The sequence below is a fragment of the Spinacia oleracea genome, chromosome 4 (assembly GCF_020520425.1).
Source record: "Spinacia oleracea cultivar Varoflay chromosome 4, BTI_SOV_V1, whole genome shotgun sequence".
NCBI classification, from domain to species: domain Eukaryota; kingdom Viridiplantae; phylum Streptophyta; class Magnoliopsida; order Caryophyllales; family Amaranthaceae; genus Spinacia; species Spinacia oleracea.
The window spans coordinates 183,734,025-183,751,830 of record NC_079490.1 but is presented as its reverse complement, the minus strand read 5'-3'; the positions used below and the strand labels follow the sequence as shown (position 1 = coordinate 183,751,830).

The 17,806-nt window shown below is 33.6% G+C and overlaps 1 protein-coding gene across 1 annotated transcript; it reads left to right on the top strand.

Annotated features, from left to right (window-relative positions):
- The first annotated feature begins 6,535 nt into the window (after positions 1–6,535).
- On the top strand, positions 6,536–16,918 carry LOC110775567 (persulfide dioxygenase ETHE1 homolog, mitochondrial). Its single transcript, XM_021980178.2, has 9 exons — positions 6,536–6,938; positions 10,110–10,238; positions 11,141–11,248; positions 13,493–13,627; positions 15,470–15,511; positions 15,605–15,664; positions 15,762–15,815; positions 16,392–16,416; positions 16,517–16,918. Exons 1-9 carry the CDS (start codon positions 6,681–6,683, stop codon positions 16,606–16,608), a joined length of 903 nt encoding a protein of 300 aa, XP_021835870.1. The 5' UTR covers positions 6,536–6,680; the 3' UTR covers positions 16,609–16,918.
- Positions 16,919–17,806: the final 888 nt, after the last annotated feature.

Here is a 17,806-nt window from a genome sequence, read left to right as displayed (position 1 = left end):
TATTATATTCGTTTGAATTCAATGTGTGTTGTATGTTGTATATTTGTGATCATGGATCACATATATATATAGGGTAGGAAATAGAGTAGTCATATCCTACTAAGATTGGATTTACTAAATCCATTAGAATTAGGATTCTAGTTAATCTTAAACTCTTAGTATTTTAGAAATAATCAAACACTATTATCATTAAATTTATCCTAAAATTCTAGTTTACGTAGGATTAGGAAAACGGTTAGCTTGAGGCCCAAGATACTTGCCGCGCAAGTAGACTTGGCACCCAAGCCAACAAGTGCACGAGGCTGGGCCACGCTTGGCACCAAGCCCACGCTGTTGCTGCTTGTCGCCCACGCTACCCTCGCATCCCACGCTAGGCGTTGCTAGCCCATCGCTGCTGCTTGTGCCGGCAGGCCTGCTGGACGCTGGGCCTGGTGCCTTGCGGGCTTGCTAGTCGAGTAATCGCTCGATGTGCTTCCCATTCGTTTTCCGTTTCCGGAATTTATTTCCGATTCGAACCATATTCTCGTTTCCGACAATATTTCCGATTCCGGCAATATTTTTTGATATCCGATAATATTTCCGATTCTGATAATATTTCCGTTTCCGACAATATATCCGATTCCGGCAATATTTCTATTTCCGTTAATATTTTCCGAAACAAACCATATTTCCTTTTCCGGTAATATATTCGACTTCGATAATATTTATATTTCCGTCATGAACCATATTTCCATTTCGGGCAAATATTCTTTCTTTTCCTTTTGATGATTTCAGCTCCCACTGGAACCAAGATCCATCGTTTTCCGAATGTCCATAAATAGAGTATTTACTGAATATTATATTCTCCTAAATACTTGATCCATTCACGCACTATTTGTGTGACCCTACTGGTTCAGTCAAGAGTAAGTTGTGGATTAATATTATTAATTCCACTTGAACTGAAGCGGCCTTTAGATAGGCATTCAGGTCACTTGATATCACTGAATTATTAACTTGTTAATTAATACTGAACCGCATTTATGGACTTAGCATTAAATGCATTAAATGCAAATTAAATTAGACCAAGGGCATTATTTCCTTCACATATGTTTAAGACCAAAGCAATTATTTCAATGAATTGATTTGAATAATCCATAAGCATGAAGCAATTGAAACTTTTAATGCTTTAAAACATTGTTAGGTGCGAAGAAATTGCTAGTATTTTTCCTACTTACTACGATCAAATGCTTCAAAATATTGGTAGGTGAAATGCAATTGAAATCTTAGTTGCTTCATACTCTCTCGAAGCAATTGAAGAAATTCAATTGCTTCGAGTCTAATTGTTTCTCACATGATATGAATCAATAATCCCTTTTATGTTCGGAACAATAATGTACCAGTGTCAATACACTAACACCACCTAAGCATGTGCAACCTCAAACAACATTTATTAGCTTATGGAGGCAGTAACATGTTATAAATTTAGATGACATGTCAGGCAAAGGTATTATATGGTACCTTTATCTACAAGACTACACCAATACTTTCTTGAGGCCTTGTATAAAAATAAAAATAGATACTTCTTGTTCTTGTAATAACTACGAAGTATAAAATAAGCTGTCAATTACTTCAAATGAGAATTGTTATCAACTTCTGTAACATTGACAACGAACCCCCTAAAAAGTTGAGTTACAATACTCCGGTTGCATTTCTTCTAATACTACATATTTATATCTCTAATTCAAAATAAAATATGAGGTGCCCTCCTCATTATTTGGCATATAGGTTATTTAGCCATACAACTATACAAGAGTATGAATCCCCTTGATCCTAAACATCTACCTTGAGTTAGCATTTTAAGTTAGGACATTCGAGGAGAATTCAAACGTATTGTGGATTTGTTACATAAGGACGACACTTGGAGTCCTGAATCTCTGATCTTATTTGGTTTGAGCGCGGTTATGAAAGACATGTATCACCTATGTGTATTTGGCCAATTTTAATTGTCGATCTGATTGTCTTGCATGAGATCATAATCTAGGGATTAATTTCACAACAAGATTAACATGTACAAAACCCAATATCAATTAAGCACATCCGCTGAGTAGCACCACGGTAATGGTTGTAGTAAGATCACTTAATGTTGATAAATACCCTCTTTGACCTCAGGAAAAGGATGAAGAACTCATTGGTCCTGAAGTATTTTACCTAAGTGAAATAAGGGCATTGATGTACCTTCCTAGTCATAGGAAACATGGCATATCACTTTTCGTGAGTAAGGTTAGCTCATGTCCAACTCAAAGGCATCAGAATGAGATTAAGCATGTACTTCGCTACCTCCAAGGTATGAAAGATATAGTCTATTCTTTTGTAACCCACCCAAAGAAGACTTGATCGATTGATATTGCAGATGCAAGATACTTATTTGATCCCTATATATAATGCTTGATCACAAACTGGATTTGTGTTCACGTGTGGTGGTACTAGCATTTCTTGTTGTTCCACGAAGAAAACTATTGCAGCCTTTTCTTCAAACCATTTAGAGATTTAAGCTAGTCATGAATGTGTATGGTTAAGATCGATCTGTAAGTCAACATATACGAGAAGATTGTGGTATATCCATCGGAAAAGAAGCTCCAATTATTTTGTATGAGGATAATGCAACATGTATTACACAACTCAAAGACTGATACATCAAAGGTGATTGAACAAAGCACATTTCACCAAAAAGATTCTTCATTCATGAACTACAGAAGAACCGTGATGTACGTGTTCTACAAATTCGTATAAGTGAAAATTTGATAGATTTATTACCAAGACGCTTCCAACTGCTTCTTTCAAGAAGTTAGTTTACCACATTGGATTGTGTATTTCTCTTCACCATGGTTTTCCCAATGAATATTGCTGGAAAAGTTTTTAATAAGTCAAAATTTCACATGCATTACAAAATATTCTATTTTAAGAGATTTTTTTTGTATAATGGACAGGAAGTTATGCAATATTATATGGATTCTCATTATAACTCACCTTGTCAATATCTCCATAATATTATAAGATTTTTGTTTTACAAGAAGAATCCTAACTATTATTTCTACATATATCCATACTATATGCAATATATTCACAACAATATTTTCTCTCATTTCTCTCTTTTATTCACAAATAATAACAATTATTAATATCGAATACAAGAAATTTATTTATTTTATTTTGAAGAAAAATAGAAACTTCCATCAGGCCATAATTATGTAAGGTTAACCCGACTAACATATAAGGTGCACCTCTCTGAGCCGTTCCGAGTTAATCTCGGTGATTGAGAAGTTTTTCCAATCAAATGACATTTTTGTAAATAATTGATGATTTTATCACGAAAATGCCATTAAATGTGGGTTGAAGTACAATGACATGTCATCAAATATGGGCCACTTGTACGGTCATTATTGTATTTTCATAATACATCAACAACTATATAATATACAGTCAACAACTCACAATATACAATAAGTTTCTACTAATAAACAATCTATAACTATAAATATACAGTCAATCACTTACCAACAAACAATATTGTATTTTAGTAATTCATCAACAATCATAAAATATACAGTCAACGACAAGTGATATACAATCAACACCGAGTAATATGCAGTCAATAACTACAAATATACAGTCAATACCTAACATTATACCACCTATAGTTTTCAAGCAAAATATTTACAAAAATGTCATTTGATTGGAAATTTTTTTCCAATCACTGAGATTAACTCGGAAATTCTTACCACCTACAGTTTTCAAGCAAAATATTTACGAAAATGTCATTTGATTGGAATTTTTTTCCAATTAATGAGATTAATTGAAAATTCTCCATCTCTCTCCTATTTTCTTCCTTATTTATAAGCAGAAAATGTGAAAGGGGTTATAAATATGCACAAAGCAAGCGCAAATACGATTGTGCAGGGGTGTGTATGGTGCTCTTGGTGCACTAGTGTCCAAACGACACGCGTCAAATATAAAACGCGGATATCTTGTTGAATCTGGAGAAAAAAAGAACAAACGTTGTTTTTTGATAAAAAAAAAAAGAACAAATGTTGTTCTTTTGTTAAAAAAAAGAACAATGACGACTCTGTCCCTTTTTTTTCGTTCTTTTGTTTTTCAATCCATTTTTCTGGTATATATACCTTCTTTTTTATAATTTTCGAATCAGAATTTGTGAAGAGGAGAGAGAAAAACTATGGAAAGGAGAGAGAAACTGTGAAGAGGAGAGAGAAAGTAATGGAAAGTTCTCAGATATTGGTTGATTTTTCTACTTCAATATCAAATTCTATAGATTCTTCTTTTTCAAATTTGAATTCCTCTGCCGATAATCCGATTTGTGAAGGTAATTTTTCAATTTTTTAAAAACGAATTACTTATTTATGATAGATTTTGATTTCGATGTTCATTATTTTGATCATTTCCATATATTTTGATTTTTTTGATCATTTCGTTTCTGCATTTCTCAATAACTTTGATTAATGTATTTTGATTCTATATTTTGATGATTTTGATGATTAATGTATCTTGATTATATATTTCTGATGATTTTGATTTTTGTTCTTTTTCGATTTTATATGTTCTTTTAGTCTTATCTTTTGTTCTTTTATATATTGGTTCTCATATATGTATTAAGAGATTGTAATAATACATAAAATAATTATTGAACATGTTGTTCTTTTTTGCTTTAGCTTGTTGTTCTTTTATGCTTTAGCTTGTTGTTCTTTTTTGCTTTAGCTTGTTGTTCTTTTGATATTACACACTTCAGATCAAATTGTTCTTTTACCATTTTTGTTGTTCTTTTATCTTTTTTCTTGTTCTTTTTTTCACATGGTTAAAATAAGTGTTCTACGTGATATGTTATTTTCTGTTATTTATAATGTTCTTTTTCTTTACTTTATTATGTTCTTTTATGCTCTATTGTTGTTCGTTTTTTTTATTGGTAATGTTGTTTTACATGGTTAAAATAAGTGTTCTACATGATATGTTCTTTTCTGTATTTATAATGTTCTTTTTCTTTATTTATAATGTTCTTTTATTTATAATGTTCTTTGAGGTTCATCCTCTTTTTGTTCTTTTGAGGAATTGCTCTGTTTATTCAGCCTCTCTTCTTGTTCTTTCAGTTGTTTTTGAAGATTTAACATCATTTGTTGTTGGTCAAGTAAAAGCTTCATTTGCTCTTCAATACTGTACTTTTTGAAAAAAGAACAAACATAAAAGAACAATACGATTTATATATAATAAACATAAAAGAACTGAACAACAAAACACAAAAAAAAACAAGTGCACCGTTCTTATCATGAACATGGCTTGTATTTCTTCTCCTTCCCCCTTTTTTTTATTTCTTTTTTTTTTCATTTTCTATATATATATATAATATTTCTCCTATTGGATTCATAACTTCTCATTTTAGAAACACATTCTTGAGAGAGAAAGAGGAGAGCTTTTAGTTTCTCCCAACAAAAGAGAGATTTTATGAGAGAGAAAGTTCAAAACCAAATTTCTCCTCCTTCTTTCTCTGAAATGTGATTTTAATTGAATTATGTTTACAAAAAAACTAGTTTATTAAGCGAAATATTATTTCAATTTCGCTATTTTTTAATTTTTTTTATTCATTCAAAGAGGTTTATGTTGTTGATGAAGGTGCATCGGGTGATTAAGGTAAATTTTCTCGTTCTTAATTCTATGTTCTTTTTAAATTTTAATGTTCTTTTCTTATAACTTTCTATTTCTGTGGCATCAAAATAGTGTGTTCTTTTTTAGAATCAGCAATTGTTCTTTTTACATATTTATAGTGTTGTTTTCAAATATTTTTTGATAAATAAAATAACGGAATTAAAACATATTTTTAATCTTAAATAATAATATATATCAGAAGTGCACTAACGACTTTTAAAATTCTACGTCGTGTTATTTTTTTAATTAGAACATCAATTGGTTGAAAAAGAACATTTCCAGAACTTAAGAACAAGAAAAAAAATATAGATCTGGTTTTAAAGTTCATCAAAGGTTCGTCGTTTTATTTTTTAAGAACATAAATTGGTTGGAAAAGAACATTTCCAGAACTTAAAAGAACAAGAAAAAATATAAATCTGGTTTTAAAGTTCATCAAAGGTTCGTCGTTTTATTTTTTAATTAGAACATACTGTAAATTGGCTGGAAAAGAACATTTCCAGAACTTAAAAGAACAAGAAAAAATATAACTGCTTTTTATATTTGTACCTTTTGTCTAATTTGTCAATATTAGTGTTCTTTTTGGTTTTTTGCTAATGTTCTTTTTGTTAATGTTCTTTTGTTAATGTTTTTTTTTTTTGCGGTTTTTATTTTGGTAGCGTTTTATTATTATTTATGTGTGTTTTGGGACAGGTGCACCAAGAGCACCCTGCACACCCCTGCACAATCTGAGCGTTGCAAAGCAAGGAGGAATGAGACAGTAGGCAAATGCTTGGAATCGGCAGAGATACGGCCATACGGGGCCACAACATGATCACTACCGGTTCACCACCTACAACACTACAACTATAAATAATCGACGAAGTTTCCCATTTCCCATTTCGCCCCTTTCCCAATCACCCAGATCAATTCACCACATCCGAACTTCAATTATCAGCCTGTTGACTTAGATTTGTTGAAGAAACTAGAACTATAATTACAAAAATATAAATATAATGTTGAAGTTTCATCAACTCAGAGTTTCTTCTTCCTTGATTTCTCCCCAAAAACTCTGCAATTTCTTCCCTACCAAAAAACCCTCTTCTCTAATCACCATTTACAAATTACCCATAATCAATCTTAGCTTCCAAATGGGTTTGCATACGACGCCGTCTCATGCATCAAAGTATCTGTTTCGCCAGCTTTTAGAGAAGGATTCTTCTACCTACACTTACCTTCTTGCCGATGTGTCTCATCCTCAAAAGCCTGCGCTGGTTTGTTTTTTGTTTCCTTCTTTTTCGTGCAAAATTGTGTAATTTGGAAATAATGTTTTACTGTTTAATACTTCCCTCTATTCGTTAAAGATTTTCCCATTTGTATTTTCGTGGTCATGTGCAATGTAGGGGCTAGAGAGTACTCCGTTTTTGTTTTCCCTTTTTACTGTGTTATTGTTTTTTTTTTTTGTTAGCACCCGGTTCACCCGTAAGGCTAATCCGGATTCGGGGCGAGTTCTGGGTGGATAGGTTCCAGTCCCCTCCCAATTGTTGTTACGGGGGATCGAACACGAGTTCTCCCTATCAAGTTCAGCCCCAATCACCACTGACAGACAATTGGTTGTTATTGTGTTATTGTGTTAAGTGCAATTGTTGTAGTGTAATTAGAAAAAATTTAGCTGACAGTCTTAGGGAGATTTGGGAATTCTGTTTCATTTATTTGACATAGAGTTTTATTACGGAGTTTTAACATATGTTACTGGGATTTGGATACTCATGTCTGACACGGGTATGTGTCCAAGTGTCTTACTTGGGCCATTTTGAGCAAAATTTCCATGTTTTGGCTTAAAATGAATTGTCAAGGTGTTCTATGGCATGTCAGAGTGTCTAGGATCGGACACGAGTAACTTAAGGTGGAATGAAAGAGTGTGAGTTACATAGACTATAAGTTCATAACTGTTGAAGGTGATATTGTCATGAACTCGTGAGTTGGTGGGTGGTTTTCGAGGATATCATAGTGGGAAAATAACTTCAATTTCCACAATAATGTTGTTTCCTTTTCGTAAATCGAATTATGAATTATAATGTCCATTTTTGAAAGAAAAATGTATTAGGTTTATAGGATGTGAAAGGTACCTGATATGAAAAATGCTTGAGCATATTGTTGTTACGGCTCGTTTGATATCCGATAATAAAAGGTGTCAATGAGAATAAATTGAAGTATAATAGTGGGAAAATAACTTCAATTTCCTCAGTAATGTTGTTTCCTTTTTGTAAATCAAATTATGAATTACAATGTCCATTTTTGGGAGAAAAATGTATTAGGTGTATAGGATGTGAAAGGTACTTGATATGAACAGTGCTTGAGCATATTTCTTTTACGGCTTGTCCATTTTAATGCAATTTCATCCCCTAACTTATCTTTTCTTCATGGAGTTTCATTCCCTCCTAATACCAACTCAAATCGTATGGATGATAATGAAAAGTTATGAAGAAAAACAGACAATTTGGGTGAACTAGTATTATCATGGGAATGTACATTGACTTCTCTTACAAATTTATTTTCATTAGCAACATTTATTACCGGCTACCAAATGGGCTATTAGGGGAAGCAAAACGAAAAATCAAGTCATTTGAATACATGATGAAAGAATATAATTTCTTTTCTTTTATTTTGAATGTCTTGTTTGGTTTGTTTTGGGTGTTTCAAATATGTTCGGTACATCTTATACAATATAGTATTGAACTAAAACTTGGCTAAAGGGGCAAAATAAGTTTGAGTTCACGTGTATACTTCCCAGTTTGTGAAGAGGTCTCAAGTAATTCCGTGCAAAATGTGGTGTTAACATGCCTATACCAGGATGGTGAACATAAGGAATGTACATAAACATTGAGTGCTATCACTCTCGAGTGCTATAGGGCATATATCTTGTGCTTGAATTTCACGAATATGTTGGTTTTCATATATGTAGAGACTTTTTACTTATATATAGAATCTGATCAAATACCGTATAGTTTTACAATCTTTTGATTATCAAATTCTTTTCTGCAATCCTTTATTTGATTATCTGTAGAGAAACAAGAAGAAGCGACTTGATACTCTGTTCGGCTATCAAAGGAGAAACTATTAGATTTCAATATTTTGTAGTGAAGCTCATGCCATTTAGAAATATTACATTTTGTTTGGCTCAATGACTCATGATTTAAGGCTATTCCTTTCACACCGCTGGCAAATTCCACCCCACATTATTCTCTCATATTAAATGAGCATGAGTCATCTACCTGATATGGCGAGTCAGGAATGATTCTTTGTAGGAGCAGAAAGTTGCTAGTATAGACAATACTGTAGTAATACTGTAAAAAGTAGAATTCATGCTGTTTGTCCTAGACGAATTAGTTTAGCTGACAGCCTGACAAAGAATGGTTTGACAGTCTAAACTGTAATTAGTTTGTTCTAGGTATGTGCTGCCTAGTTTGTTTTCTTTAGTTGACTGCTTCTTGCCCAGGGTTCTTCCCAGTAGAATTTCTAGTCTACTTTGAGTTGTAGTAGCTTTGGTTTGAAAATGATACATTTTGCTTATCAAAAAAAAAAAAAAGAGCATTATTATCATTTGTCAAACACCAGCTTAATTTAAGCATTCTGATGAACTTTTGGCATATATGTCCCGAGATTACTTCTAAGATGCTTAGTAGTTATAATTACCAAGGCTTTCACGGTTTCTACAAAAAGTTTATACGGATTTACAATCTTTTATATGTTTTTCTGCAGAGTTTATGTGAATTATTCATCGTAGTAAAACTGTTTTTAATTTCTAGGTCTTTCTTACTTCTTATTGAAAACCTAAATTCCTCCTTTGATCTGTTATGTTCAACCTAGAAACCTTGCAGAACTTTTATATATTCCAAACCTATAGAGATTTTAATCTTGTAGGTCAACTGTTGACAATATAGTTGTTCATAGTGAATAATTCTCTTTAGGTTCATAAGATTTTTTTTGAATGCAAGTAAAACTATATTCCAACTTAAAAAATTACATAAAGGACAACACTCCTAGACCAGAAACAACAAACAGGCCTAGAACAGAGGCCTGAGAATCTTATTACGGAGAATTCAGCCAATATCTATCTTTGTTGCTAACCTTTTTGCCTAGAATTCAAGACACTCTACTCTTTAAAATATTCTATACAGTATTATCTACACTATCTACTTTCTGTTTCCAAATTGCAGCATTTCTCGCTCTACAGATCTGATATGTCAAGGCAGCAACAGCAGCAAAGAGCAAATACAAGTTTTTTTTTAGGTGTTAAAAAAAAATCGATTTTTTTAGGTGGCAAAAAACAATTTGTCCTTAAAATTTCTCCCAAAAAAAAAATCTCAAATACTATGAGTATATTTTTACCACTTATCACAAAATCTTTTGATGTATTTCTGACGAAAGCTCTCTCCATGCAGTTAATTGATCCAGTAGACAAGACAGTAGACAGGGATCTTGCCCTCATTCATGACCTTGGATTGAAGCTTATATATGCTTTGAACACTCATGTACATGCTGACCATGTTACTGGAACAGGGATGCTCAAGGTATATGTTCTTCATATATTAATCTTCTTAATCACATATTTTCAGTGTTCACTAAATCAAAACAAATTCGCTCCGTAACAGATTTAGAACTTGCTTCTTCTATTATGCATGACTTAAAATTATGCTGTGGAGTCCATTATAGACCATTATTTTATCACATTAGACGTTATAATCTGTTATCAGAATCGGTGAGCGTATTAACGCAAATCACAATTGACTTCACATTAACATAAGGTTATACTCATATCTTAGTCACTTAAATGTTTAGCTCCTCTAATGTCTATGCAAAATATCGATATAAAGTTGTAAAATCCGAAACATTTTCCGAATCTCTTGAACTACAATGATAAAATGGATCCTTTTCAATTTGTCAATTCATCCCGCGATGACAGATGACCATAAAGTGCAACACAACTGTTACTGCAATGGCGACCAGAACCACTTCTTTTCCCACGTTTTTCTGAGACTAAATTCAAGATCTAGCTCTTTGTGATAATTATAGGATTCCTTTTATAATAGTCATCAGAAGCCTATATGTGCATAAACATCTACCTGTATTAGAAATCATAATTATTTCTTCAGAACATGCAGCAGTTAAATAGTTAATAACTAGATTGGATTTTGCGGGCTTCCTCATTCTCGTTTTACCCTTCAAAGCGAGTGAACATAGGTAGCTAGATTTTTAAAATTGGATGAAAAAGTTGACTTTGTATGTAAAAAAATATGTGGGTACGTTCTGTTGTATACTTCTAATGGTGGTGGAGGGAACACTAGGAATATGGGCTTTGCAGCCAATAAATACAATCAAGCTGTTATTTTAGGGAAATTGCAGTTTTATTTATGAAGTCGTCTTTTGAAGTTCTACTTTGAAGAAGTATTATTTCATTTTCTGTGATTTTCAGAGTAAGGTTCCTGGGGTGAAGTCCGTCATTTCCAAAGCAAGCAATGCTAAAGCTGATATTCTGGTGGAATCTGGTGACAAAATCTTTGTTGGTGACCTGTTTCTTGAGGTAAGAGACTAAGCGTGTATGTCATTTCAAATTTATTCTCGTTTTCTATGCAGTATGCACAGTCTTCTCCGATGTTCTTCTTTTGCCACGGTCCAAGGCAGTGTGATTTCTCACAGCTATCAGTTGCAACGGAAAATGCAAGTAATACAGTGGTTCGGCACTGGGCTGTCTTTAGCAAAGCTAAGCCTGCTGTTAATTATGATATGGATTAATACTGGAGGATAATGAACAGTTAGGGGATGATGAGAACGGTTCAGTATTATTAAGACGCTTTGTCCATCTTCTATGTTCCTACATAAAATCTGTTCTACAAAGACAGCCTGCAAACTTTAAATCTATTTTGAGATTATAACTTTTCCCTTCTTTACAAGAATCTCTTAAGCGAAACTTTTTATTGAATTCTTCTCCTGAACTAGACTTCTGAGGTAACAGTCATGAATCTGTACTTCATGATAAATGTCTGATGTCCTACTTTTTTAGTCGGGCAAGAGCCAGTTCCTTATGTTTTGGAGGGTTTTTCTTTTAAAGGTTATTTTTATTTCCATATTCATGCACAAGTTAATGCAGAACTGAAGTTTCAAGTTTTGGAAAGTAGGTGTTGGCTTCTGATTAGTACATTTGTGTATAGAATGCATCATAGACTGGTTTGTGTACAGTTTTCTCAGGTTCTGACTAATCTATGGTTGTTCTAGAATGTCACTTAAAATGTGTGTGGGTGGGTGGCGGGGGGGTGGGGGTGGGGGGGGGGGGGGGGGTGGGGGGGTGGGGGTGGGAGGGAGGATAACAGTTCGTTGTGTCAGTTTACCATCAGGTCGATTAACATTTAGGAAAACTCTACTCCGGTTAAGTTTTGATTTAGGATAAAATGTGTAATAAAATTTCTGTTCTTTTGGGATGTATTTTTTTGAAGTTTTAAAGTAGATTTCTAAGCATTTTGTCTTAAATATCTTAATCATCAAGCATATTTAGCATGTCAACTAATGTGAGTAAGCTACAATTCAGTACTATATGGTCTCTGTCTGCAACAGTACAAAAAACATAAATTTGTTAACACAAAAGAGTAAATATCAGCCGATGCTACGTGTCCTTTCTGTATGTAGTGTTAGTACACCCTCCATCCCTTAAAGATCACCTCATTGCAATTTAATAGGCTAAATTAGTAAAGTGTTGCAACTTTAAGATGCTAATAAGTGAATAGAGGGTAAAAACAGACTCGCTATGAGAATAGAGAGTCTGATTAGCTACTGACCCCTTCCTATTATCTTTTGGCATGCTTATATATTATTTACTAACAAGTCCTTGTGTATAAGTGAGATCAATGTTTCCATTTGCCAAGATAGCAACTTTCATGCCTGCTGTTGTGTTCATCTGGTTTAGTGATGCTAAGATTAAGTTTAGTGTTCTCAGCAATTACAGTAATCAAGCTTAGAAATGGGGGATTACAATAGAGAAACTAAGCAAAGAAGAAGTTTTTAGGGAAAGCAGATGAAGTTTGTATTGATTGATCAAAGCAATCAAAGCAATTACAAAATAACCATACTTCGAGGGGTGGATTTCCTCCCAAGCTGCAAGTAACTTAACACAATTTTCTGAATGCTTTCTCCATTCAAGATTTTCCCTATTTATTACATCATCACACAGCTTACATGCTCTCTGTAAAAATCTGGTAACTAACTTCTCAGAGAACTCTCTGATTTTCCCTTCCTTTCCTGCCATAACTAACTGCACTGACATTCTCTATTTTACCTCTAGCATCCTTCTAGAATATGTGAGCACGATAGGGAACTTAGAGTGATGCTTAGCAAATGCACAGGTATTACACAGCTAGTTGTGCACTTGCTCTGAACGATGCCAGGCCCGGTCTCTGTCTGAATTTGACCTGAACCCGGCCCGGCCACATCTTGATTTAGTTATTTATTCGTTTCATTTCGTTTGATGCTTGTAGTCTTATTAATACAGAAGTAGATTATTTTGTTCCTATGTCAATCCTATCCAAGTCCTTTGCTCCATGTTATTTGATGCTTAACGTTTGGTGTTTTATATTTGTGTTTTCCTTTCCGAATGATTAACCTTCTTCCTATGTCACTATGTGAAGTGCAACAATCATTGAAAATGTACCAATGGCTGTTATTTTGTTGGTTATGCAGCCTTTTTGTTTTGTTTTGTTTTGTTTTGTTTTGTTCTGTTGGTTGTTTATGGACTTTTCGATAACTCGTGCTTGTGAATGTGATACGTTTATTTCAGGTTCGTCCCACTCCAGGTCATACAGTAGGCTGTGTTACATATGTTACAGGAGATGGACCTGATCTACCACAGCCCAGGATGGCATTCACTGGTGACACTCTGCTGATACGTGGATGTGGACGAACAGATTTCCAGGTACCGTATGAGTGCATTTGTGCCTTCTTGAGTGGATAATGTGGGTGGGGAGTGTAGGGGTTGAGGGGAAGAGAAAGGGAGAGACTGGAGAGAACTTGGAAGTTTTGTGGTATACGAAAATTGGGATTAAAACTTAACTTCATATTCATATGGCTACTGTTCAATAAAACAAGTTGTAAGATCATGTTGCTGAAGATAAGTAGATAACTGACCATAGAATATCTTGTCTCATTCACCTGCAGATCGCCATGCTTTTTTTTTTTTTTTTTCTGATCCTCGTGAACATATGTGTTATCTTTGTGTGATGTGGAAAAAGACATTAGTTCAGATATTAAAGCTGTACCACTTTAGCTCTTCTGTCATATTTTGCTATTGCAATCCCCCCAAAGTAGGAACGATACACACGCACTATTTAGATTTGCTATAATTACACTGTGGTATGAGATGTTTTGCTAATTTCACTAAGGTGGCTTAGTTTAGAACTTTGAGTTAAATTACTCCCTCCATATTGTTTAGAGTTTACATTTCTGTTTTCGGTAAGTTTTCTACCCCACTTCCCAATTATTTAATATATCTTACTTTCCTATGGGGACCACTATTACAATAAACTCACTTTTCTTTATTAAAATACTTATCCCGCTATTTTTTTCTCTTTGTTTATTACTACTCCCTACCCCACTTGCTTTATTATTACTTCCTCCGTCCATTTTTGTTCTTTACGTTTGGTATCATGCACGCTATTTAATGACTAATTAATGTGGATGGAGATTCCTTCTATTTTTTATTTAATACAAATTACGTTTATCTATAATGTTTTCACTTTTATCTAAAATCTAACATTGGGAAAGTGTGAAAGATTTAATGCTCCAATGGAAAAGTGTGAGATATTAAATGCCCCAATGATTTTAATTGATTAAAATAATCCCTTGGCACAACTTTTAACATAATATTAGGGGCATTTATGTGAAAATATAAAAGGAAATATTCCAAATGATTAAAATGGGACACCCAAACAAGAATACTTAAAGAATAAAAAGGGACGGAGGGAGTACATTACATTCAACTCTCCTTTCTTAATACTTGTTGCGGTCCAAATGTAACTCCTAAAAAAATACAGATGGAGTAAGATTTATAAATTGGGAAAACAAAAAAGCCCAAAATGCTGTCTTAAATCCATTTTTGTTTCATATCCCCCCTGTCTCTCTTCATTTCTTACGTGACGCGATTTTATCAGCGTATAGTTATATCAATTCTCATGGTACTCTCTAAATCAATTTTAGAAAATTCTAATTTAAAAATCTCACGTAGATTGAAAAAAAACAATCTCCCTTCCTGTAACCAGGTGACTGACAAATAAAAGTGTAATTAACAAGGAACCTGAACCGTAAGGTTTTTATTTTCAATGATTTGTTTATCAATTGAAAAAACTGATTTTCTTTATCAAATAAATACAGTAAAGGATTTTATTTAGTTTAGGCATGCTTGAAAGATTATAAAACCTTTCTTTGGATACGATAAAAGTGCTTGTGGAGCATCATGGTGATCAACAAATATGAAAACACGAGCGTTCAAGTGAGATTGTCCTGGAATTAATAATGGAACCAACATTCAGATTCTTTTGGGTTGATTTTATGGTACAAGTACCCAGAATAGTCTTATCTTCTATTTCTTGTTAATCTTGGTGATAACACGGAGAGAGACAAAAAAGAGAGGATATATGAAGAATATTCATATAATTGACTAATGTAATTTGATTCAAGTAAATCTTATGTTATCTTAAGTTATGCTGATCAGGTTCAAGGTCGAACAATTCTTAAATCTTATGTCGATTTTGCTTTACAGGGTGGAAGTTCAGCTGAGCTCTATAAGTCAGTGCATTCACAAGTAAGAACTTAACCTTTCATCCATTCTCTTTAACTGGCAAGGAAAATATAGAGAACATTCACCACCGTATCTGGACTTTCCTGTTGGATGCAGATATTTAGCTTGCCAGAAGAGACAATGATTTATCCTGCTCATGATTACAAGGGTTTTATGGTATGAGTTTCATATTTATTTTTGAGAAAGCCCTCTGAAACTTTGCAGCTTTACGAGGGTTTCCAATGGATACTTACTTAGCTGATCTAACTTTCAGGTAAGCACCGTGGGAGAGGAAAAGCAATACAATCCTCGCTTGACAAAAGACGAGGTGATAGCTGAACCCTTTTTTTTTTCTTTTGCTTTGTCTTTGGTGTTCTGCTTATTCGTGTGCGAGTCAAGTCTTATTTATGGGGATACTCTATGTAGATATGTAATGAACTTGCATTATGGAATTACTCTTATGTTGTGAGATTACCGATTATGTCACCACTTATTGCTGAATGCTGTTCTGGAAAACAAAGTTAAAATGAATATTCACTAATCACTAGGGTGTGAGGTAAATGGGGTTACAGGTAGCCTTCTAATTTGGATCGTCGTTCTTTCTTATTATCAACTACATTAGTGTTGATTCACTGTATAACAACATGCTGTTAGAAATAAACTATGAGTTCCTTTATATGTTTGCATTGATGTGTTTCGGAAACTTTGATATTTAGGCTGATCTTAATTCAGTAGATGTACTTGTAAATAATGTTCACTGGACGGACTTGCCTGTTAAAATAATGAACTCTGCTTTTCCCTTCTGTATGTTGTGATTAAAAGGAAGTTTCTGTTACGGCTATTTTTCCGGTAGATTTGTGTATGTATTTGTTATTGCTAAATTAGTTTCTGAATCGTTTTGCAGGAGACATTCAAAAGCATAATGGAAAGTAAGTACAAATTTCATAACTTATGAAACATGTATTTTCTGTAGATGGTTGTTAAATACCAAGTATTGACATTTGACAGTGATCTTGGTTGCTGTAACAGACTTAAAGCTGTCATATCCAAAGATGATAGATGTAGCAGTACCAGCAAATATGGCTTGCGGTTTGCAAGATCCAGTTCCAACTGCACTCTGATTTCCAACTGCACTCTCATCATTCAAACCATCAATAACACTGCGGATTCTCCTGGCCGTATACTCGCTGAATTTCCTACTCCATAATAAATGGCAGCATTGAAGTATAGGATACATGTATAGATCATAATGCTATACTCCAGCCATGTCTGGCAAGAACAATTATATATGTTAGCATAAATCATGCAAGTTTGTTTGTGTGTAAAGTCTGTAAACTAGTTATTGGCCTCCGCGGTTTCCCGAGTCGATGTATATAAATTGGTAATTAAATTCTAATGAAAAAAGTAAAATATAATACATTGGTAAATAAATCCTAATACTTCGTAATATCTTTAACAAGTTACATGCGGAGTACAATTTGAGATACATATTTTGTTCAAAAATTATTCTTTACATTTTATTTTTCTATGCATAATTGAGTAGTACGAGGTACGCTATTTGGTTTGATATCTCAGTAAACTAAAATTTAATATTAATCAATCGGTAACTTTTTAACTTTTTTGTTTTGACGTAGGATAAAGATACAGCAAAAGGTAAAAATAACAAGCTAATTAACCATCAGGCCTAATACCAAATGGTGAAAAGAATTGCAATTCCTCCTTTGCAGCCTTTTTTGCCAGATAATGAGTAGACTGTATATCACCTCGGTCTACCTTGTTAATCATGCAACTCCTGAATACTCTAACTGTAACACCCCGACAATTCTCTTTTTTCTAAAATAATCTTTTAATATAAAACGTAGAGAATTATCAAGGCATTATCGCCCGTGTGAAAACGTAACGGCTTATTCAGAATTTTGCAGCGGAAAACATAAAACTAACTTTAGGTTTATAAAACAATCGATTACAGGTTTAATCCCAAAAATCAACCAACGAAAATAAGAAAATATAAATAGTACGACAAGTTTAAAGTCCAAATTAACAAACCAAGTCACTTAGCAAAACAAAACTAAATACAAGCTCTCTAATCCCGATCCCCATGATGCATCATCTTCAAACCTGTAGATGGGCAACGCTTATTGATCCTTAGAGACTGCTCACCAAAGATGGGTCATCACAGGATCAATAAGGCATAGTCATGATCAACACACACAAACAAAGCACGTAATCAGCAAAGCTGAGTACTACATACTGAAACAATAATAATCCTAACATGATACTAATGAACGAACAACCCTAACATGATACTAATAAAACACG

Bases quoted from the DNA above. Each gene is read 5' to 3' on its own strand.
- LOC110775567 (XM_021980178.2), top strand. From the start codon at position 6,681: ATGTTGAAGTTTCATCAACTCAGAGTTTCTTCTTCCTTGATTTCTCCC. The intron at 11,249-13,492 runs GTAAGAGACTAA...CGTTTATTTCAG, and splicing joins TTGGTGACCTGTTTCTTGAG to GTTCGTCCCACTCCAGGTCA. The intron at 13,628-15,469 runs GTACCGTATGAG...TTTGCTTTACAG, and splicing joins GTGGACGAACAGATTTCCAG to GGTGGAAGTTCAGCTGAGCT.